Raw genomic sequence first — 20,093 nt, forward strand, 5'->3', positions numbered from 1 at the left:
GTGTCCAGCTTGGCCCCCCCTCGTGTGTCCAGCTTGGCCCCCCCTCATGTGTCCAGCTTGGCCCCCCCCTCGTGTGTCCAGCTGGGCCCCCCCTCGTGTGTCCAGCTGGGCCCCCCCTCGTGTGTCCGTCCAGCTGGGCCCCCCCTCGTGTGTCCGTCCAGCTGGGCCCCCCCTCGTGTGTCCGTCCAGCTGGGCCCCCCCTCGTGTGTCCGTCCAGCTGGGCCCCCCCTTGTGTGTCCGTCCAGCTGGGCCCCCCCTCGTGTGTCCGTCCAGCTGGGCCCCCCTTGTGTGTCCATCCAGCTGGGCCCCCCCTTGTGTGTCTGTCCAGCTGGGCCCCCCCTTGTGTGTCTGTCCAGCTGGGCCCCCCCTTGTGTGTCTGTCCAGCTGGGCCCCCCCCTTGTGTGTCTGTCCAGCTTGGCCCCCCCTTGTGTGTCTGTCCAGCTGGGCCCCCCCTTGTGTGTCTGTCCAGCTGGGCCCCCCCTTGTGTGTCTGTCCAGCTGGGCCCCCCCTTGTGTGTCTGTCCAGCTGGGCCCCCCCTTGTGTGTCTGTCCAACTTGGCCCCCCCTTGTGTGTCTGTCCAGCTGGGCCCCCCCTTGTGTGTCTGTCCAGCTGGGCCCCCCCCTTGTGGGTCTGTCCAGCTGGGCCCCCCCTTGTGTGTCCTGCTGGCCCCCGCCTTGTGTGTCCAGACCATTACACACACACACACACACACCTCTTACCTTCCTGCGATCCCGTGCGGTGTCCTCCTTCTCCTGAGTTGCGCGCCTCCTTCACAGCAGGCGCATGACGATGACGTCATACGCCGGCCGGCGAAGGGAGACACGCTGCTTCAGCTGCTTCACTGGGACGTGCGCCGCGGTGGTTCAGGTAATGAACGCTGCGTGCGCGCGTCCCTGCATACACTGTGCCTGCGCTTTTAAAGGGCCCGTGCCCCTTAAAACCGCAGGATTTTTTTTTGTTCTCTTCTCCCCCCTCTACTCTGCAGCAGGGGCGGGGCCCACCGGGAAATTTCCCGGTATCCCGCCAGCCCAGACCGACCCTGACTATAGTGTGTCATATGCATGTTAGCTTTGACAAAGAACACAGATCTGTGTTCGAAATGCGTTGCGTTTTTTCTATGTGAGATTCCCCAATATGACATGGAAATTTTAAACTACGTGGATTTACTTCAATAAATTTTGCCATTTTTGGAAGCTGGTTTCCCCTTTTTTTCTTCGTTAATAGGTGAAACTGGACCCCACAATTAATTGTGCAATTTCTCCAGAATGCAGTGATGCCCCATATGTCATCAGAAATTAATTTTAGGCCACAAGTCAGGGCTGAGAAGGAATGATCGCTATTTGGCTTTTGGAGCCCTAGAATAGTTTGCGGGCGACATTTGCGGAGCCCTTAAGGTGCAAGAACAACAGAAAAACTCCAAAAGTGACCCCTTTGTAGAAATTTCACTACTCAATGAATTCATCTATGGCTGCAGTGACTATTTTGTAACATCCACGCCTGGCTATTTTTCTGGAGAATTGCAAATATGCCAGTTTAGTGCCATAGATTGTGCTCCCATACAGTGCAGAGCCATATATTGTAGAGCCCCCATACATTGTACCCAGCTTGTGCTTCTGGGGATACGCACCCCATAAATTGTTAATTGGGCTCTCTCCGGTTTAGGCACAATGGGACTCAGAAAAAGGGGGAAATTTGGGAGTGCAGATTTCACTGGATTTTATTTGAGGGGGTTGGAGCCGTTGCTTTTTTAGAGTCTTTGTTCTACTAGCAACATAGGAACCCCCTATATTTCCAGTGACAGATGACGGACCTGAGTGGGGACTGTTTTTGTGCGGGATAAGTTAGGGTTTTTATTCATAACATTTTTGATCACTTTCAGCATAAGGCTGGGATCACAATATTGTGTTCTAAGCAGAGTACTTAGTTCAGGGTTTCCATGTAAATCCCACGAAAATGCGTTTCAGAAAAAACCCATGATGAAACCACTTACTGTAATGAGGCTGACGGAGACACTTTGAACTCCGTTTGACGGCTATTTGGATGGTATCCATCTTTTCCACACTTGTGTGCTAAAAAGACGCCTAAAATGATGGTTCATCGCCAGAACATAGACCATAGAAATAATGAAGTCCCAGCACTCACATTAGTTTCAATGCTTCTTTAATGAATATCCACATGGAAAGACGATTCAGCCCCTCCCGAGCTTTTGTCAAATTCATTTCAGCTCGGGATGGGCTGCAACGGCTTACCATGTGGATATTCATTAAAGAAGCATTGAAACTGATGTGAGTGCTGGGACTTCATTATTTCTATGGACTGTAGCCTTCCACGTGCACCACAGATCTGTACAGAGTGCTGACCCTTATATTGAACATTAGAACAGAGACCAGACTGAGTCCAAAGTGACTCCATTTGCCTCATAAGTGAGTGGTCCCCTCAGGGGGTTTTGTCTGAATCGCATTTTTGGAGATTTACACGGAAACCCCGACGTAAGCAGAAATCACAGGATAAATGTGAACCGAGTTTTATTCTGATATTTGGGAGGCAGAATGAACAAACAGTAGTACAAGAATAGTTCTTATTTTCATTTTTGCGCAGTTCACCTTGTGGTATAGGTGATACGATGGTTTATTCTTTGGGTCGGTGCGATTACAGTGATACCATATATATATATATATATATATATATATTTTATGTTTTGCTACCATCTCAAAAAAATTTTTTATAAAAGAAAAATAGTTTTTTCGTCCCCATATTCTGAGAGCTGTAACTTTTTTATTTTTTGGTTAGCAAAGCTATATGAGGGCTTATTTTTTGCGCGACAATTTGGAGATTTTTTGATACATATTGCTTTTTGATCTCTTTTTATTCAGATTTTTCAGACACCGAATGAACAAAAAACATCAGTTTAGTTATTGTTTTTATTACATTTATTTTTTTGCAAAAAGAAAGAGAGTAGCATGGCATACATCAAATTTTATTAAGAAGTGATATTTAAAATTACAATATCATATAAATACATAATACTGTACACAAATGTGACATGGGAACAAAGTAGGTCGGGTGATATGACTTTTTGATTGCTTTTTATTAATTTTTTGGTGTGTCAGTATGATGAAAAAGCGACATTTCTGGTATGTTTATTTATTTTTTTACAATGTTCGCCATATGGGATAAATAACATGCCAGTTTTATAGTTCGGGTCATTCCAGACAAGGCGATACCAATTATTTATACTTTTTTTTGTTTATTTTTTTTAACATAAATGCTGCGTTTTTAGTGATAAAATGGCTTTTTGTGATTTGTGTGAGTTTTTTGTGTTTTTTTTGTAATATATTTTATTCCACTTTTTTTTACTTTTTCACTTTAGTCCCACGATGGGACATGTATATTTTTTACTTTGATCGCTGGTCTGATGCATGGCAGTACTCATGTTCTTCAGTGCCAGAGACCTGTCAGTGTCTCACTGACTGCGCCTATTGGACTCTGCTTATAGCAGTAAACTCTACCTCAACGGACAGAAAGTTAGAGGATAAAAACGTCCAGTGGCAAGTGTGAAAATTGCAAAATTACACAAATCATGATAATGAAAAAAACTAACAAAAATTACAAAAATTAAAGAAAGGCATGTAACAAAAACCTGATTTAAATAATAGGTCATTTTCTGCATCTTTCAAAGTTATCTCTGTAGTCTAGGGATTTCCTGAATGAGCCACTATTCTTGGTAGGATTAGAATAAGCAGTAATTCACTGCATCGTAGACACAGTTATTACACCTCTTTGTACATATCAACCTCAAAGGTGTTAAGCAGTGGCTTATTCTTTATATTCCCTTTATGTCCTGAGAAATAGTTACAGTAAGAGGGTTGAACAATACATTTATATTGATGAATTGATGGCTTATCTTTAGTATAGATTATCACTATCAGATTGGTGCCAGCAGCAGCCAAATGTAATCAATTTTGTCCTTTCTTCAACCCGGAATCTACTAAAATGTTAATGCATGCCTTCAGCATTTTTCGCCTTGACTACTGCAATAGTCCTCCTCTGTGGCCTGCCGACTAACACTCTTGCACCTCTCCAGAGGTGGTGAGTTCTCCTTCAATGGAAGTCTTCAAACAGAGACTGGACAGACATCTGTCTGAGATGGTTTAGTAAATCCTGCATTGAGCAGGGGGTTGGACATGATGACCCTGGTGGTCCCTTCCAACTCTAACAGTCTATGATTCTTTGAACTCAGTGCCTCAACACGTCTGATTACCTCCCACATTTGGATCTTTCAAACTGAACTTGAAAACTCATCTATTCAAAAGCACCTAAAGCCTGCAATAACCCTGCGGCCACCTCACTATCACCGAAGCTGCTGAAAATCCCCCTTTCCCCACCTATTGTCTCCTTCCCTAACACCATGTAGATTGGAAGCCCTAGAGCCCTCTTTGTACCTGTCTGACAGTCTGTTTACTTTAAATAAAATTATATATATTTTATGTATGTAACTACTTTTTCACAAGTACAGTCCCCTCTAATTGAGTGTGCTTTAAAAATAAATAATACATCAGTTGTGAAGCACAACAGCACAGATGCATCAACTAAACAGTGGCCTCAGCAGGGTACTGCAGATCCGGTCCCGTTCATTCAAATAAGAGTGGATGTGCTGTACCCAGCCATGGCCACTATACAATTATATCCAGCCACCAATGGCACCAGGAACAGCTGATTGTCGCACCCACACTGATCTGATATCCTAACGATAGGCCACTAATTTTAAAGTGCTGAACAACTCCTATAAATAAGTGTACTTCTTACAGGTATTTCATGTATAGGGCCAACTTAATATATATATATATATATAATATGTATATATGACCAATATTACCATCATATACGGGATTGCAGTACATTTATATATAGTAACTTATGGATGACCTTCTTTCTGATTGGAGTTGTTCATTTTTCTCGTCTCTCCTCTGGTCCAGATCTCCATGACGACTTCTCGGCGACTTTCATCTGCAGAGATCGTAACGTTGACTCATTTTACTTATCAGAATTCCAGCACTCTCCCTACCTGTTAGTGCCTCCTTTCTACTCTCACACATTAATAGTGCCACCTTTCTGCTTACACACAGTAATATTGCCCCCTTTGTGTCATGCACAATAAATTCCCCCTTTCTGCTACCACACTGTAACACTGTAATAGTACCCCTTTATGCAATTTAGAAAGAAATCTTGACCCGTATTTGTTGCATAGAAAATAATGCCCCCACTTTGCTTCCTAGAAAGTTATAGCGCCCTTCAGAATTTCACACCCAGGAAAACCACCCCTCTATCCTCTCATGCTATGATAGTTCCTCAGTCACGCCCCTAACACATGCACACAGTCAGCTGAGCATGCATCTGCTTTGAATGGAACAAGCGGAGTAAGCTTGTTACTTACCTGTCCCAGCTCGAAAGACGGGCCTTACACCCTTCTATGGCTGGCTTCCTTCGTACTAGTCCAAGTCAGCTTACTTTGGTAACCTGGCAAGTATTTCTGAGGTCATCATCCAAGGTCTTTAAAGTCCAGCTTAGGCCCTCATGTGTGCCTGATTATTTGGAAAGCATAGTTCTCAGCTACAGTTCTCATCTGTTTATTAAGAGCTTGCTTCTCCTTCCACTTAACTCAGCTACAGCCAGATGTCTATGTCCATTGCTACTCCTGACTTCCAGTCTGCTAGCTGTCTGCACCTATCATTCTGCAAATGAAATTCGAGGTTACCAACTTCTTGCAACTGTTCTATATGCTGTTTACACCTTAGTGTCTGCCTTCAAGTTAATACATCTCTGCAAGCAAGTTACCCGTTTACTAATACATTTCTGCTATTTGTGTATAGAAACATAGAAAAAAAGTTACTAGTTTGCAAATACATCACTGCTATCTTGTGGTTAACCTTATTCCTGCTACAATTTCCTGATTGCATACATCTCTGCTATTAACCGTATCCCTGCTATTTTGGACTGCATATACTCCTCTGCAGTTCCTGTATGTGATTGCCTCTATCTGCATCTAGTGTTTATTGCTTTGATTTCCTATCTACTGTTCAGTATACCTTATTGTCCTGGTCCTCACTGATCCATGTGCTATTATTTTCCACTGAATCATGCCTCTGATCCATGCTGCTCATCCTGAACTACTGCTTAGAAAATAAACCTCAGCAGGTGAGCCCATAACAAAGCCACTGCCAAAAACCTATAGGGGCAGCTTATCTTCTATGGAAATCAAAGGACTAGACTTTATAATCTAAATATTTTAGATGGCCGGCAGATTTGTCTGACTTTAAATGGATTGTCCACTACTAGACAACTCCAGCCTAATCACTTTAGCATCCCATAATGAATATAAACAATCTATATACACCTCCTGCAGCGGCACCATTCAAGCGATGTAGGTGCTACTATTCCCAGTGGGTAACGTAACATTGTTGTGTCATGTGACTGTCGAAGCAAATCAGTGGTCACTGACTGTCTGCAGCCTTTAGTATTTGTCAGATCGGATGTCTGCTTTGATGGAATATTGATAAGCTACAACTGATCAGTGGCTGTTGATTTGCTGCAGCGGTCATGTAGCACAACAATGTCACATGACTCACTGGGAATAACAGCGCTCATATTGCTGCAATGGCGGCACTGCGGGAGGTGAATATAGATTGCTTTTATTCTGTATATGGCCCTGAAGTGATTGAGCAGGGATTGTCCAGTAGTGGACAACCCTTTTAAAGTGTATGGGAGTATGAGCTAGTCTGGTAATTCTCTTTAGTCACCCTTATCTGTTTTTCTTTATCTTCTGTCATTCACGTGTTCTTTTCTGTGTAAAGCCCCCGTCTCACATAGCGATATCGCTAGCGATATCGCTGCTGAGTCACGGTTTTGGTGACTCACCAGCGACCTCACCAGCGATGTCGCTATGTGTGACACTTTGCAACGATCAGGCCCCTGCTGTGAGGTCGCTGATCGTTGCAAAGTGTCCTGGATCATTTTTTGGTCGTTGGCCTCCCGCTGGCCAGCACACATCGCTGTGTGTGACCAGCGGGACCAACGATCTGGCTGGTAACTATGGTAAACATCGGGTTACTAGGGGCACGCGCGCACTTAGTAACCCGCTGTTTACCATGGATACCACTCTGCTACGGTGCGCGGAGGCTCCCGCGCACCGTAACAGAGTGGTATCCATGGTAAACAGCGGGTTACTAGGGGCACACGCGCACTTAGTAACCCGATGTTTACCATAGTTACCAGCCTGCTCCTGCTTGCAGCAGGCTGGTAACGGGAGCAGGACATCGTGGAACGATTCTTTCCACGATATCGCTGCTCCCCTGATCGCTGGTGAGCCTGCCTGTTTGACAGCTCACCAGCGATGTATTAGCGATGCAGCAACGATCCCTGACAGGTCGTATCGTTGTCGGGATCGCTGCTGCATCGCTTAGTGTGACGGGGCCTTAAGGCTGCCATTACACAATAGATAGCTGTCACTCGTATGTCCCACAGTTATTCTTCCAGATCCCCCTGATACACATGCGAGCATATGTTTTTCAATAGAGAGAAATAAATAGGTCTGTGATAGAAATCTCTGATGGTAGTGTATCTCCTCTGAGAACAAAGTATTGGACCTGTTAAATCAAACAGTCCTATCCTTGTCAGCCCGGATTTCTGTCGGGAAGAGTTCAGAGACCTCCGTATACACATTAGATGGTCAGCTGGCGCTGCTGAAATCACCAGGTTCTGCTAACAACATTGGCTATATAAATGCTGGGTTTGCACACAGATTTTGACCTTGAGCCAAAGTAGACCAAAATTTCAATATAAATTACATGAAAAAAATTGTTCATATCATGGGAAACATCTGTTCAATTACACTTTCCAGGTGAGTATTCTGAAATCTGTATCATCTGCCGGAAATATATATCTCTGATTAAGGCTATGTGCAGAAATGCTCCGGATTTTTCCTGAGCGTTTCTGCATCTCCTTGGCAGAAAAAACGCATGCGGATTGTACATGCGGATTGTACAATGTACATGTTTTTCCTGCCAGGGACATGCGGATGTGAAGCGTTCTTCACATGCATTTCCGCATGCGGGTTGTCAAGCGCTTTCCAAGCGATTTTAGCATCACTTGGAAAGTGCTTGTCAACTTGGTCACACTATATAAATCCATGCAACCGGCATGGATTTATATAGTGTGACCATAAAGAATGGTAAAAAATAAAAAAATAAATATATACTTACCTTCTGATGGCCCCCAGAGTCTTGATTCGATGCGTCTTGGCTTGCTGGCAGCTCCCGGTACACTGAAGGACCTGCCTACGTCAGCGGTCGCGTGACCCATCACATGACTAAATGACATCAGTGCAGGTCCTTCAGTCCACCGCGATCTGCCGACAAGCGAAGACAAGGAGACTGGGGGCCATCAGAAGGTAAATATGATATTTATTTTTTATTTTATTCTTTTTTTTGCATGTTCTATTGTACCCGGGTCCGAAGGAGAGTCTCCTCTCCTCCACACCCGGTACCATCCGCACATTGAAACGCTTTGGATTCCACATGTACAGATGCAGTGATGCGGATTCCATGCGTTTCAATGCAAGTCAATGGCGGCAAAAACGCAGCGCTTCCGCAAAATAATTGGTAGTGCTGCGTTTTTTTCCGCAATGATAATCCGCAGCGGAAATTTCCGCAGCATGTGCACAGCACATGCGGATTATCATTGGGGAACATGGCAGGCCTTCTACCAAGCGTTTTTTAAGCATTTCTGCAGCGGAATTGCCGCTGCAAAAACGCTTAAAAAACACATCGTGGGCACACAGCCTAAGAATATGTTCCCTTGGAGCATTTCCACTGAGGCCCATCCACATTGAATATACTGTAGCAAAATCTTTGTGAAAATGCTACATTTAAATGTGTATAAATATGTAAGTTTTTTGAAAAATGTGAAACCATTGCGTTGCCGGGTGGAATAATCACATTGCAAAGATGAAATCCACAATAACTTCCACAGCACAACTTGACAGGCTGCGAATAGTTATCCCGCGGTGCTACTTAATTTATGCGACACATATTTTCCGCAATACTTGCACATGGGGTTTCTTAAAATCTGGACAGCAAATCTGCTGTATTTGCACCCTGTGTGGACAGAAAGGTATAAATTATGGATTTTTTTTTTTTTTACCCAAAGCTTTTTTTAATGAGTAGATGTTCCTTTATTTATTTTTCTTCATTTTTCAACATTTTATTTATTTATTTTTCTTAATTAGTCAACATTTCATTTACACTTTTTCTTTTAATCCCGCCAGATGCATTTTGGTGCTTTATGCTGAGTTATGACAGGCAAGCTATTAAGGTGCTGTATTAATTGTAAAACACCATGCATCTGGCCACCGATAGCCTCTGGCTGCCCTGCTGCCTCAGCAACCCTACAATGATTCGTGGGAGGTGGGGACTTTGAGTGACAGAGAGATCTCTCTCTGTCTAACTACCTAGATGTTGTGACTGCAGTTTACAATACAATGTACGGGGTTAAATATCAGAGATCTAAGTTATTTTCTACCCAGGCTGTTGCAGAAGGACCCCTGCTGATGTAAATGTATGTACATGTATGCCACAGATGACCATTTTGTATGTCATTTTGCATTAAGGGGAATCTGTCAGTCAGTCTTTGCTGTGAAATCTGAGGACAGCATGAGATTAAAACACAGGATTCAGTGATGTGTCACATGTCAAGCTGTGTGCTGTTGTTTACTTTAAGTGAAGGTTTTATCACCTGGTGATTATCACTGCTGTGACTAGCTGGCAAGTCAGGAAATTGTCTGACTCCACCCCCTCCTGTGATAATCAGCTCACTGTCTATAGCTATATACATACAGAGCCTGGTGTGGGTGGTGGCTGCTTTCTCAGCTCTTCTGCATTGCTAAATCTAAGAACTCTGAATGTGTCAGAACGGCTGTACCCAGTAAGCTACATGATACATCATTGGAATCAGGGTCTCTTTCTCTACATCATGCTGCTCTCAGATGAGGTAGCAAAAACCTGCTGACAGATTCCCTTTAAGGGTCTAAGCTTTGCTAATACCAGTGCATCGATTATATCTTTTAAAATAAAATAAATCCTTTAGTTTTGATGTTCTAATAGCGTAAATTTAGAGGAACCAACCATTTTGTCTGTACACGTTTCCACGGGAAAAATAATAGATTTGTGTTGTCTGTCAAAAATGCGTAAACTAACCATGTTTTTCTCACCCATAAGGTGTTAAGTCTTACTGTTCATTCTGTGTCTCCCGCTGCCCCATAGACGAGTCAGTGAGAGCTTAGAACCCAGTGAACTGGAATATAGAAGAATCTGTTCATAGTTTGCCGTCAGCAGAAATGTAAACAATGAGGTCTGAACTACAGCTCGCTATTCTATTGTCCTAAAAAGATCCAGATATAACCCGTGCCCCACCAACAGGACCTAGTCAGATAACAGTATGAAAAGGCTCAGCCAACATGCACCAATGTGACATTTCGAGGGACATCACAACCCATAGCTTGTATAGTGCTGTTTGTGTTCTAGCTAAATCTTGCTTATTTTTTTGCATCTAACAATAAACTCCAGCTTTGTTAGTGACATCAAATTTTTCTTATCAGGGTCAAAAAATAACCAGCTGTCGTCTTCTTACCGCTTCAAAAGAGAAAGCTTTTTAAAAAAATACAACACAATATGAATTAATATTTATTTATCATGTTTAATAACATCATAAAAGAAAAGTGAGAACAAGTATGAGAATAGTGTATATATTATTTTCTTTCCATAATTTGTACATACATTTGCATATACCTCAAAATGCAAACCCAAACATAAAGGATATCAATGTCTTTCATGTTGCTAAATGGTATGATTGTCTTTATATTAAGCGCTGTATTATATTGACAGGCTATATTCACACGTGGCTTTTTGCAACATTTTTTCTGCAGCAAAAACTTTCACTCATGGCAGTAAAAACACTGACTAGAAAAAGCAGTAAATAGCATTTTTGCTTAATTTTTGCTGCTTTTTTTTAGGCGGATTACGTGTGTGATTTGTCTACAATACATGTTTTTTACACTAAGCAAATTGTCTCTTCAGAGAGGAAGAGGACTAGAACTCTAGTGCCACCTATTGGAAGTAGCAATCCTAAAAGTCAATATTGACTCTCTAATGAGCCTTGTCACATGACTTAGGATAAAAGCCAAATCAGAATCTCAATTTGCAGACACTGTGTTTCGGGGTACTGCCCCTCCTCGGTGCAAAGTGTGAGATCTGGTTTGGACGGGTGAGAGGCGTCTGACCGGGATCCAAGGGGTAACATTTCTCTTTGTGGACAGTGACATGTTAAGCATGTCAAGGTGAGGAGACTTTTAAGTCTCAATGCTCCTCTGGGAAGTATGCAAATTGTCTCTTCAGAGAGGAAGAGAACTAGAACTCTAGTGCCACCTATAGGAAGTAGCAATCCTAAAAGTCAATATCGACTCTCTAACGAGCCTTGTCACATGACTTAGGATAAAAGCCAGAACCAGAATATTTATACACTAAAATGCTACAAAAACAGAGCACAAATGTTATGCTGCATTTTTGCACTTTCGCATTGCTTTCTATGGTTAAAAAAAAACGCTGCAAAAACACTGAAAGAATTGACATGCTGCAGACTTTCAAAACTGCTGCGGACTTTCAAAAACACTGCAGTGCTCAAATTCAGTCAGGAAAAAAAACTGTGTGTGTATAAGATTTCTGAAATCTCATAGCTTTTTCTGGTACTGTAAAATGAAAATGCAGCTTCTTTTGTGCAGCAAAAAATACGCTGCAAAAACGCCACTTGTGAATATAACCTAAACTTATTTAGGACAAAATTGGAGATTCACATAGTATATTAGTATCCTATTAGTATATTATTAGTATGTAGTATATTAGGCTGGAATGAAAGGAATGAGATGTAAATGGTCTCCTGAAATTTAAGGGTATGCAACCAGAATAGGACCACTGATTGATACCTTCTTCTCCTATCTCCTATCTCTTCTAGGCTATTCTAGTGGAAAATGCATTTAAAGCTGAAAGGGTATTTTTGGTTCATGCGTCTCAGCACCAGCAGCCCCCAGAGGTAAGATATACTGACATGGTCAAGTGCTGCACTGATAATGGTTAGTGCACATATCACATACTGTATATAGTCCTGTACAATGTTGTCCACTGATAAGTTCCATTTTGGGTCAGAAGGGATATCATTGAGGCATGATTGAGAAATTGTAATGCACTGCAGTAGAAAAATATGTATGAGTCCAAAAGAGCGTGTTCTTCTTAAAACTTTGTTATACATTTTATATAGACTGCAGTCCAGTTTGGGACAGATTGATTATCTAAAACTTTGGAAGGTAAAAGCTAAAACATGATGTGGCTGGCCTCGTGCCACTCCATTTTATTTTCCATAGAATTTTAAAGGGTATGTATATATTATGTTGACATTTGCATGGCAGGCTTTGTTTGAAGCATTCATCGCAGAACTAGCCAAGGATATTGTGCTATTTTTCTGGTACCGCCACTAAGATAAAACCTAATGGACCCCAATATAATCAAGGGGATCTGTTGGGTGCTGCTGGTGTCCATCATGTGATTGAATCAACTCTACAGTCATTTTTTACATTCTGTAGCTAAGATGGAGCAGAAAAATTAAAATGTGAACAGGTTTGCTTGGGAGTCTGTTATCATGGAGACACATAGGCCTGATCAGAAGCTGTAAGCAAAAATGAACTTTTTTTATTTTAGATTAATTAGGGTAATATACACTACTCAACAAATAAAGGGAACACTTAAATACCACATCCTAGATATCACTAAATGAAATCTTCCAGTTGCTAATCTTTATTCATTACATAGTGGAATGTGTTGAGAATAAAACATAAAAATGATCAATGTATATTAAAATTAATATCCCATAGAAGTCTGGGTTTGGAATGATACTCAAAATCTAAGTGGAAAATCAAATTACAGGCTGATCCAACTTCAGGGGAAATGCCTCAATACAAGGAAATGATGCTCAGTAGTGTGTGTGGCCTCCACGTGCCTGTATGACCTCCCTATAATACCTGGGCATACTCCTGATGAGGTGGGGGATGTTCTCCTCCCAGACCTGGATTAAAGCATCAGTCAACTCTTGGACAATCTGTGGTGCAAAATGGCTTTGGTGGATGGAACGAGACCTGATGTCCCAGATGTTCTTGCTTCGATTCAGGTCTGGAAAACGGGCAGGCCAGTCCAAAGCAAGAATGCCTTCATCTTGCAGGAACTGCTGACACACTTCAACCACATGAGGCCTAGCCTTGTCATGCTTCAAAAGGAACCCAGGGCCAACCGCACCAGCATATGGTCTCACAAGGGGTCTGAGGATCTCATTCCGGTACCTGATGGCAGTCAGGCTACCTCTGGATAACACACCATTACTGACTCACTGCCAAACCAGTCATGCTGGAAGATGTTTCAGGCCGCAGAACGTTCTCCACGTCATCTCCAGACTCTGTCACGTCTGTCACATCTGCTCAGTGTGAACCTGCTCACATCTGTGAAGAGCACAGGGCACCAATGTTGATTCTGTCAATCTTGGTGTTCTCTGGCAAATGCCAGTTGCCCTGCATGGTGTTGGACTGTAAGTACAACACCCACTTGTGGAGATCGGGCCCTCATGGAGTCTGTTTATGGACAATTTGAGCAGACACATTGATGTTAGTGGCCTGCTGGAGGTGATTTTGCATCGCACTGGCACAGGTGGCGGTCCTGCTGCTGGGTTCTTGCCCTCCTACGGCCCCCTCCACCTCTCCTGGTGTACTGGCCTGTCTCCTGGTATCTGCTCCATGCTCTGGGCACTATGCAGACAGACACAGCTATCATTCTTGCCACAGCTTGCATTGATGTGCCATCCTGGATGAGCTGCACTACCTGAGCAACTTCTGTGAGTTGTACTGTAGACACCGCCTCATGCTACTTTATCTCTAGGGGTGAGAGCAATGACAAAATGCAAAAGTGACCAAAACAACAGCCAAAAAGGATGAGAACAGAGAAATGGTCTGTGGTCACCACCTGCAGAACCACTCCTTTATAGGGGGTATCTTGCCAATTGCCTATCATTTCTACCAGTTGTCTGTTCCATTTGCACAACAGCAGGAGAAATTGATTCACAATCAGTGTAGCTTCATAACCAGACAGGTTGATTTCACAGAAGTGTGCTTGACTTTGAGTTATATTGTGTTATTTAAGTGTTCCCTTTATTTTTTTTGAGCAGTGTATAATGATGGCAAAGCTGGACTTAGACTTTAATTCTATTTACACTTCTATATATACGTATGTTGGATGACAGGGGTCCATGTGCCATCCTCAGCATAATTCAGTGGATTTCATTGAGTTCTGCAAATGGCAAAATCTACAAAGTCTTTGTTGACCCCAAACAGGAAAACTGACCATTAGTTAATCAAAATGCAGTGGGATGGGAAAAGCTAATGAAGATGACAGTGTATGTATGAATGCCAGAGAGAAGGGGTAATTCTGTCATTCAGCTGTCTAGACTGTTTGCTTTAGTAATGTAAAGCTGTAAATGAACCATTGAGTCACAGCTAAGGCATTGAAGCTTTGCACAGATTCACAGACAGTGGAGTGGAGACTGGGAGGATTTGCTCTGCAGTTCAATGTCACAGAAGTGACTTCATCTTATATCTAGAATTATAAAGCAAAACCTCTACTAAATATTATTCTCATTGATTCAACCGTAGCCTGCAACCTATGACTCTCTGTATGTTGTGAAACTGGTCAACTGAGCTCAGACGCGCAGGCCTTCTCCATCATTGTATTCAACTGTATCTGCATCCAGGATGTAAATACAGTTCAAAGTGTGATGGTCGATAGGGAGGATTCGGGTCCGACATCAGCACCGGGGGGCCCTGACTCCGTTCTCTATTAGTGGTTTTGACTACTTTATCTCTCTTTGACCATATGAAATGTTAGGTGTTATGGCTTTTCTCTCCTGCATTAAGTAGATAACTTCTCCACTGTATTCTAGGCCACTATTGCTGTAGTAAGAAAAAGAATAAAGGCAGTTAGTCATGAAATACCGTATGACATACTATAGTATATACAGCACATCATACTAGCATATGACAAGCCATAAAAACATCCTTGTCATATGACATGTCTCTATAATAAATAGAAGCATGTCAAAGAGCCATGGCATTCATAAGTAGATCATGAATTATATTTAGGAGCAATGATCATGGGAGTCTCCATTTCTGAAATAGAGGTCTTATGAATTTTTAGTATAACCCCAACAAAAGAAAAATACAAGCCCAAAGAAATAAAAGAGAATAATTTTTATTATTAAATATATAAAACCTTAGAAAAAAATGATATACCGTATTTTTCGGACTATAAGACGCACCGGACCATAAGACGCACCTAGGTTTTAGAGGAGGAAAATAGGAAAAAAAATTTAAGCAAAAAATGTGGTCATAATGCTTTGTTATGGGGGAGGGGGTCTGCTGCTGACACTGGTATTGGGTTAATGTCCCCCAATTCTGTTAATATCCTCCATCCTGGTATGTATGGCCCCTCCTTCCTGGATACGTGGCCCCCATCCCCATCCTGGTATGCATGGCACCCCAATCCCCCATCCTGGTATGCATGGCACCCATTGATCCCCCATCCTGGTATACGTGGCCCTCATCCCCATCCTGGAATGCATGGCACCCCTTGATCCCCCATCCTGGTATTCATGGCACCCATTGATCCCCCATCCTGGTATTCATGGCACCCCCTGATCTCCATCCTAGTATTCATGGCACCCCTTGATCCCCCATCCTTGTATGCATGGCACCCCTTTTTTCCCCATCCTGGTATGCATGGCACCCATTGATCACCATTCTGGTATGTACGGCACCCCTTGATCCCCCACCCTGGTATGCATGGCACCCCTTGATCACCCATCCTGGTATTTATCGCACCCTTTGATCACCCATCCTGTGTTGCATGGCATCCCTTGATCACCCATCCTGGTATGTATGGCACCCCTTGATCCCCCATCACGCTGCCCACAAAAAAAAATAAACAATCATACTCACCTCCTGTCTCCTCCAGCGCTGTTCCGCTCTGCTGCTGACACTCTCACCGTGTGAGCCGCGCATGGCAGGACGCGCATGGTGTCCCTGCCATGCACCCTCACACAGTGTGAGATGCTGTGCTGGAATAGTCACTGCTCCCCGCGCCGGGATCTGTGCGAGGGGAGCAGTGACCATTCAGTCTCTTCAATAACCCATGGGAGTGGGTTGTAGGGAACATTCATGAGCTTTAATAGCGGGCACACAGACCGCAGAGCGGCAGCAGGAGCCGCGCTGCAGCTACAGTGTGCCAGCTATTAAGGAAAATGAATATTCCCTGCTCCCCACGCCCATGGGTGTGGGGAGCAAGGAATATTCATTTTCTTTAGTAGCGGGCACAGTGTAGGCTGCAGCAGGCGGCTGCTGCCTCCTGTGCCCCGCTGATCCCCCGCTGCTGCTCCCCCACACCCACCACCATGCACGGCCATACAATAATATAGCATTCGGACAATAAGACGCACCCCCCCACTTTCCTCCAAAACTTTGGAGGAGAAAAGTACATCTTATAGTCCGAAAAATACGGTATGTATATTATAATAACATTGAGACTTCACAGGTAATTACAAAGAATAAAAGGATTGGGGAACACCTTGTAAGCATGGTATATGTTAAGAACTGGCCTGTAAAGATTCACAAAGTATAACCAAATATAATAATTTGGGTACATACATACCCAAATTAACAGAATACGTCAAGGAGTAAGTCGCTAGGTATAGTCCAAGTATGCTATTCGAGAAAGGGAAGCCACAGGTGTCACCCATTCCTTTTATTCTTTGTACTTACCTGTGAATTCATGTTATTATATTATACATATATAATTGTTTTTTATATATTTAATAAAAAAAATATTCTCTTTTGTTTTTTTGGGCTTGCGTTTTTCTTTTTTGGGGTTATTGCTAATATTGTATAAAGCATATAAATATTTATACATGGATTGTGGCTATAGGTGTCTGATGAATTTTTAATATCGCCACAAAAATTAGAGGTTAGCATGTGGGATTACAGCAGCCACTTGTTACTGAGTCATTTTTGTAAATGATGCTTCATCTACAACATTTATGAATTCTGTTTCTATCACAATGAAAAGGCAAAATTGAGAATATGACTCCACATTGTGATAAAAGCTTTCTCTTCATTTATTTTTATGCATTTTTATTTAATCTTCCGACTCCAGCAAAATATATAACATGGGGTTTATCCTAAAATTTGTAAATATTTGTTGCAACTGTGATTTGTAAAATACATAAAAAAGAGTAATTGCACATGAAGTGGAAATAAAAGGTTTAAACACCCCAGTTAAAATGCCAGTTTTTTGTCATGTAAAAGAAATATCAAGAAGAATCATTTCAGAACTTTTTCCACCTGTAATGTCTCCCATAAACGGTTACTGTACAATTCAATTGAAAAATAAACTGAAAGCTTTTTGGGTGGAAAAAGAAAAGTAAAGAACTAAAATAATGTGGTTTCATAAATATGTACACCCTTAAACTAATACTTTGTTGAAGTATGTGGCATGGCACATTTAGAATTGGCAATTTTTGCCCCCTATTCTTCATTGCAGTAGTGTTCTAAACCTGTCAGATAGCGAGGACATCTCCTGTGTACAGCCCTCTTCAGGTCACACACAGAAATTGAATTATATTCAGATTTGGACCACTGCAAAACATTGATCTTCTTCTGGCGAAGCCATTCTTTTGTTGGTTTGAAGGTATGTTTAGGGTCGTTATTGTGCTGAAAAGTGAAATTCATCTTCAGCTTTTTAGCAGAGGCCTGAAGGTTTTGTTGAAACATTGACTAATATTTGGAACTGTTAATAATTCCCTCCACCTTGACTATAGCCTCAGTTCCAACTGCCGAAAACCAGCTACAAAGCATAATGCTGCCTCCACCATGCTTCACTGTGGGTATGGTGTCCTTTTGTTGAATCATAGTGGGGCTTTGCGCCAAAAATACCTTTTAGAATAATAAACAAAAAGTTCAACCTTGGTCTCATAAGAACATAAAATGTTTACCCACATGCTTTTGGCAAATGTAATGTAGGTTTTGGCAAACCATTGTCAGACTTGGTTGTTTTTCTTAGTAAGAAAAGGCCTCCATCTTGCTACTCTACCCCACAGACCAGATATATGAAGGAGATTGTTGCCTTATGAAGTACACAACCAGTACTTGTCAGAAATTACTGCAGCTACTTTAATGTTACTCTAGGCCTCTTGACAGCCTTCTGGACCAATTTTATCTTTGTCCTGTCATCAATTTTTGAGGGATGTCCACTTCTAGGTAATATCACTGTTATGACAAATTTAAGCCACTTCTTTAAGACCTCTTCTTCAGTGTTCAATGGTATATCTAATGCTTTGTGAAAAAAATTGTACCCTTCTCCTCACAAAACTTTCGACAATGAGATCCCTTTGCTGTGTTGTAAGCTGTTTACGGACCATGGCTTTTGCTATGAAATGCAACTAAGAAAATGTCAGCAAAATCCTACTAAACAACTAATCTTTATATGGGGTTAACTGCAATCACTTTAAATGATGGCAGCTATGTACTGACTACTACTATTTAAATTTTAAATGAGTTTAAATGCGATTGGCTAATTCTGAACACAACCACATCCCCAATTATAAAAGGGTGTTCACAGTTATGCAACCACATTGTTTTAGGTTTATTCTTTTTATTTTCCCCCTAAAAATGATGAGTTTGTTTCTCAATCAAATTATACAAATTATGAGTGACATTAACCCCTTTCTGACATGGTACGTAATAATACGTCCCTGTGCCCAGGGCCTTATGGACCAGGTACGGATTATTACGCCAGGCGATTTCGCCTGCACACAGACTGTGTAGGCATGATCGCCGCCAGGTGTCAGCTGATTCTGACAGCTGACACTCAGCACTAAGTGCTAGGAGTGGTGCCTGCACCACTCCTGGCACTTTAACCCCCTAAATGCCGCGGGTCCCGATCATTGCCATGGTGACCCAATGTTGTCATGACGATATCTAGGTCACCAGGCACCAGCAAGTTAGTTTGATCATGCGCAGTGCATGATCAAAGTAACTTGTGTCTGCAGCACTGACAGTTACAAGGTATAGCAGTGATCTTGCACTGCTATACCTTATAACTACAATCAAACTGCAGAAAGTGAAAGTCCCATAGTGGGATTAAGTAAAAAAAAGTTGTGAACACATTTTTAAAAAAAATACTAAAAAAAATAAATATATATACAGTACAGACCAAAAGTTTGGACACACCTTCTCATTTAAAGATTTTTCTGTATTTTCATGACTATAAAAATTGTACATTCACACTGAAGGCATCAAAACTATGAATTAACACATGTGGAATTATATACTTAACAAAAAAGTGTGAAACAACTGAAAATATGTCTTATATTCTAGGTTCTTCAAAGTTGCCACCTTTTACTTTGATGACTGCTTTGCACACTCTTGGCATTCTCTTGATGAGCTTCAAGATGTAGTCACCGGAAATGGTTTTCACTTCACAAGTGTGCCCTGCCAGGTTTAATAAGTGGGATTTCTTGCCTTATAAATGGGGTTGGGACCATCAGGTGTGTTGTGCACAAGTCTGGTGGATACACAGCTGATAGTCCTACTGAATAGACTGTTAGAATTTGTATTATGGCAAGAAAAAAGCAGCTAAGTAAAGAAAAACGAGTGGCCATCATTACTTTAAGAAATGAAGGTCAGTCAGTGCGAAAAATTGGGCAAACTTTGAAAGTGTCCCCAAGTGCAGTTGCAAAAACCATCAAGCGCTACAAAGAAACTGGCTCACATGAGGAACGCCCCAGGAAAGGAAGACCAAGAGTCACCTCTGCTTCTGAGGATAAGTTTATCCGAGTCACCAGCCTCAGAAATCGCAGGTTAACAGCAGCTCAGGTTAGAGACCAGGTCAATGCCACACAGA

General features: G+C 42.1%; 1 protein-coding gene across 4 annotated transcripts in view; it reads left to right on the forward strand.

Moving 5' to 3' along the window:
• The window catches only part of CAP2 (cyclase associated actin cytoskeleton regulatory protein 2), a 143,421-nt gene that overhangs the window by 46,486 nt on the left and 76,842 nt on the right, over window positions 1–20,093 (forward strand). For all 4 annotated transcript variants that reach the window (XM_073678810.1, XM_073678811.1, XM_073678812.1 and 1 more), the window contains exon 4: window positions 12,061–12,138. In XM_073678810.1, the coding sequence (XP_073534911.1) occupies window positions 12,061–12,138 (78 nt within the window). The remainder of the gene's footprint in view (window positions 1–12,060; window positions 12,139–20,093) is intronic.

Source organism: Phyllobates terribilis, unplaced genomic scaffold (assembly GCF_046119375.1).
Source record: "Phyllobates terribilis strain yellow unplaced genomic scaffold, ASM4611937v1 Scaffold_4__5_contigs__length_816908805, whole genome shotgun sequence".
NCBI classification, from domain to species: domain Eukaryota; kingdom Metazoa; phylum Chordata; class Amphibia; order Anura; family Dendrobatidae; genus Phyllobates; species Phyllobates terribilis.